At 44.2% G+C, this 4,503-nt stretch overlaps 1 protein-coding gene across 1 annotated transcript; it reads right to left on the bottom strand.

The window, feature by feature from the left end:
* Nucleotides 1-2,767: 2,767 nt before the first annotated feature.
* INHBB (inhibin, beta B) lies at nucleotides 2,768-4,101 on the bottom strand (the record flags this gene model as incomplete). The annotated part of the gene is made up of 1 exon (XM_010130880.1): nucleotides 2,768-4,101. A coding segment is annotated over one exon (776 nt), but the record flags the coding sequence as incomplete, so codon positions are not given.
* Nucleotides 4,102-4,503: the final 402 nt, after the last annotated feature.

The raw sequence follows: 4,503 nt of genomic DNA, 5'->3' as shown, positions 1-4,503 counted from the left end.
TCGCGTGCCCGGCCCCGGTTCACGGCAACGTGGCTGCCAGCAGCTCCCTGCTCCCCAGGGCTGCAGATCCAAAACCCATGCCAACATCTTGCTCTTCTCCTGGGAAAGCACAGGAGTCCCAGTGTCCACTGCAGGGCTTGGCTTTGACCCCATAAACCAAACACTTTCAATTAAGAACGAAACCTAACGGGACCCAGCCTCCAGGGCCTTCCATTTCAATGCACAGGATTTCTTAACATACCCCGTTCTTAAAAATGCAGCCCGTCTTATTCATAATGATGGTGTCATATTAGGCCAAACGTGCCTTCAGACTGAAGGGACATGTATTTGCCACTGATTTCAAGGAGAATTTATTGAACTCATCAGCAGCTTGGTTGACCCAAGGAACAAAGACAGCGGAGAAGCTGCTGAGAGATGGAGCAGGAACAGCGAGTGGTGGCTCTGACAATAAACCTGCAGCTCGAAGTGGTGAGAAAGCTATGAAATATTAAAAAGATTTGGTCTAGGGGACAAAGTTCTGCACAGCAGGTTGTTGACACAGCCACAGCAAATTGCTGCTAGAGGTCTCCCGAAACAAAGCCATTTAACCCCAGTGCCTGGCTTTGGGGAGGGGCGGGCAGAGCTATGCTTGAACGTGAATTGTAACCAGAACCCATCATTAGTTGCATGAACTTGCTTCTTCAGGACTCTCCAGGTCTCAGGGTCAGATCTCACGTTTGCTAAGTCAACAGACGTCCTTCTGTCAGCTTCAGCTGGCATTTGCTCAGGTCTCCAGGAGGAAGAATTTATCTATCTGTGAAGATCAATGAAATCAGTATCTGGATACATGCACAGCTGATGAGAATTTCTATGAGCGTTTGTCAACATTTTGGGGTTTTGTTAGTAAAGGGGATGTATTTTATTCAAAAAACCTCTCCTTGGTGCCAACTAACTGAAAGAAAAAAAAAATTCATGAAACTTAGTATTGACCTTTTTCCTGGAAGTGCTTTCCAGATTTTTATTTCTTGTAACTGATCAGGGAGTGACCTAGACAAGAAGTTACATTCTTACACAGCAGGTGAACCAGGAACTTGCTGTAAATGACCTGCAGGTATGCGGAACAGCACTGTTCCTGTGCCCAGAGCCCCTGCACTGATGCAGATAGAAAGAAGCAGATGCTTGCATGTGTAGACGGCAATAAAACTAGAGTGTAACATTTTTAGGATTGCAGCTGAGCTCTCAGACAAGGCTTTCTGCAATGACTAACACGACTACAGTCTAATGCGACGGTTCACTGTCTGCAGCCTCATTCAGCCCTGAAAGTAAGCAAGTTTCTCCAGATGTTAGACATTGGGGAAAAAAAAAAAAAAGGGGGCAAAAAAAAAGCAAAGCACATCCAGTTTTCAATCTTTTTTATTTATTTAAACTGTACACAAATGTAAAATACTTCAACAGCAAATCTAAGTGAAAATTGTTTGGTTTAAATTATTATGGAACAGAACCTAAAAGGAACTTTATTAAATAAACATAAAAATTGGATTTAAAGAATGCACATATTGTAATGTATTCTACAATAGTCATTTTTTTCACTCTACGTTCCATGTGCGTATGGTATAGAAAAGACACTGAATAGAACAAACAGAACCCATTTTGTACCCTGAAACAATTGGTAGGCCTCGTGAGGGATTGCTCAGTATGACTACATGATATATGATGGCTTTGCCATCTCATAAAAATTATAACTAATATGTTGGCCTCTTTGGTTCCAAAATTTATGTATAATACATTTAACTGTATTCATTTTTTGCTGCTATAAAAATAACATTTTTTTCAAATGGCAGTTTTTTGACTAATCATGCAACTAAATCAGTGCAAACATTAAAAGCAATCATTCGCTTTAAAAAAGAAGCAAAAGATTTAATTTCAAGTATAAAAAAATATAAAAAAGTCATATCATAAGTCCAGTTTTGTCTAGTATGGGTCAACACTTTAAATTGCATAGCTCATGCGGCACCTGTTTACCTAGATAGTGAGCAAAGATAAGTGCACTATCAAGTACCACTTTTCAAGGCATTGAAATTTGCAAGTGCTATTATACGTGCATTCAAGCAGTTTGCAAGTGCTATGCTGTATCATTATTTTCTGATCTTTATGGCCATCCTCGACACCTCCTGGTAAGGAAATTGAAAGCACTCTCCTCCTTTCCAAGACTCGTTAAAGTGTCCCTCATCTGTTATCAAATGCACTGCATTTTTCAGAACGTCTCCACTTTGTTACTGACACTCCTCTTTAGGGTTCATTGGTTCAGCCGTGGTGGCGGTTGCCTGTTTGTTCGTCCCCCACTTGGCGTGTCCTTGCCAAGTTCCCCATTGAAGAACACAGTTTGCAACTTTGACTTTTCTTTCTCTGAACAGTGAGAGATGCCAAAGGTCAACACAGCCCAGATGCGGTATCGGATCCCCTTTTCCAAGTCACGGCGGCTGTAGCCATCCACAGGTTGCTAGAGGGCAGTTAAAGCCTCAGATCGTGCCAGCCCCGCTTGTGACTTCACAACGCTCAGATGTTAGAAACACAGCAGTTGCTTATGCGTCTGTGCCCTTTCCTCTCTTTCTGATGTTACCATGCAATTCCTTACTGGAAGTGCTGTAGGAAGATGCGGTATCTGTGATGTTTACTTCTAGATCATTTTAAAGAGGAAGTGATCACCTCCCAGGGCAGGTGTCCTGCAGCTTCCCATTAGACATAAGACGGTCAACTTTTTTTTTTTTACCTTTTTTTTTTTTTAATTTCTAAGTTTGGTCATTTCGACACCTGCGTGCAAGAATACGTCGTGTTCTCGCAGTCTGTGCTTTTGCCTGAGCAAAGGGAGCTCATTTCGGTCTGGCTTCGCCGGCAGGTGGGGAAACAGCTGCTCAGCTGTTCACTCGTACTGGCAGGCATTTGGGTCCGTCGTCACTGGTCACTGACTTTCCGTGCTCATGTCCCATTTCTGAGCTGCCTTGTGTGTGTGTGTGTGTGTGTGTGTGTGTGTGTCAGTGTGTCTCTTGTGTGTGTGTATGAACGCGTGTTTGTGTCTGTGCCCATGTTTCGTGTGTGTGTGTGTATTTAAGATATTTGATAGCATTAACTTATAAGTGGTAGAATATATAAGTGTCCAAGATCCACAAACTGCCACTGTCCTGACACCAAAGTGAAATGATTTTTTTTTTTTCTTTTTTTCAAACTTTTCCACAGTGACTTTCCAACACTGATGCCTGGATACACAGTGAAACTTCTTCCAACACCATCTCGTATGGGAATGTTTCTCTCTCTTTCTCTCTCTCCCCCCCCCAAAACACACCTTAAATCAAGCACAACCACATTCTTCCACAATCATATTGGGAACGTCCCTTTTCACAATGTTGTATTCATCATCAAAGTACAGCATTGACATTGTGCTAAGTTTGGTTGGAATGCAACAGGAGTTCACGGTGCCCGGGTTCAGCCCCCGCATTCGGTACTGATTCACGACAGCAGTGTGAAAGGAGGAAGCCGACCCCGGGACGCCGGCCAAGTAGGCCGGGCAGCTCCCTTCACAGTAATTCCCATAGTAACCTGATGGTGCTATGATCCAGTCATTCCACCCAATGAGTCTAAAGTCAATGTAAAACTGTTGCCTGCAACATAGATTGGTCCTGCCATCGCACTCCAGGCCTCTTTTCCGGATCCTGTGTTTGTTATCGGAGAGGCGGGCTTGCACCACTAAAAAAGGCCGGTGGGATTCCTCCCCGGGGTCCACATAAATTGGCAGCACTGAATACTCTTCACAGCCCTCACATTGAACATCCAAGTTCAGCCTCCTTTCTCCTCTCTCAAACAGAGCCTGGATCGCCTCTGTCATGGGAAAAGTGTGCCAACCACTTCTTTTGAGATCAACTTTCTTTTCAACCACATTCCACTTGTTGCTAGTGTCCGGGTCTTGGAAATAGACTTTGACTCTTACTTTTCGCCTGCTGCCTTTCTCTAAGACATATGGAAGCAGCTTCAAGTAAAGCCACAGGCTGGCTTGAACGACAAACAAGTTCTGGTTCCCTTCATTCGAGATGAAGAAATAGAGGCGGACTCTAGATGAGGCCAGATCGTCTGCAAGATAAGGAGAGATCAGCAAGATTAAGTCAAAAAGGAAATGTTAGCTTGTGTGCCATTCTGGATGCGGGGCCAACACTCGAGCACAGCAGGTCGAGGGAGCGGCGACAAGGCTGCGCCGGCCAGAAGGCACGCACTGCATCAGATATCCCCAATTTGCAATCAAAATGAATTGAACAGGGACTTCCCACAGCAATGTTCATCGTCGGGCTGTAATCGGACATATCAGATACACAGAATCCAGTAAGAGCTCTCCGGAATACGAGGTTTTTCCACCCAACCAGCTTTAAAGGCACTACAGCAGCACCCTGAAAAGACCGGCACTCGGACTCTGCTATCTCATCGGTTTAAAGACAGTTTTAACTTTCAGCTACCTGCCGGTTCTCACAGCAAGAGCCC

This window comes from Buceros rhinoceros, unplaced genomic scaffold (genome assembly GCF_000710305.1).
Source record: "Buceros rhinoceros silvestris isolate BGI_N320 unplaced genomic scaffold, ASM71030v1 scaffold36542, whole genome shotgun sequence".
In the NCBI taxonomy this organism is placed as follows: Eukaryota; Metazoa; Chordata; class Aves; order Bucerotiformes; family Bucerotidae; genus Buceros; species Buceros rhinoceros.
This window is presented reverse-complemented; position numbering and strand designations above follow the sequence as displayed.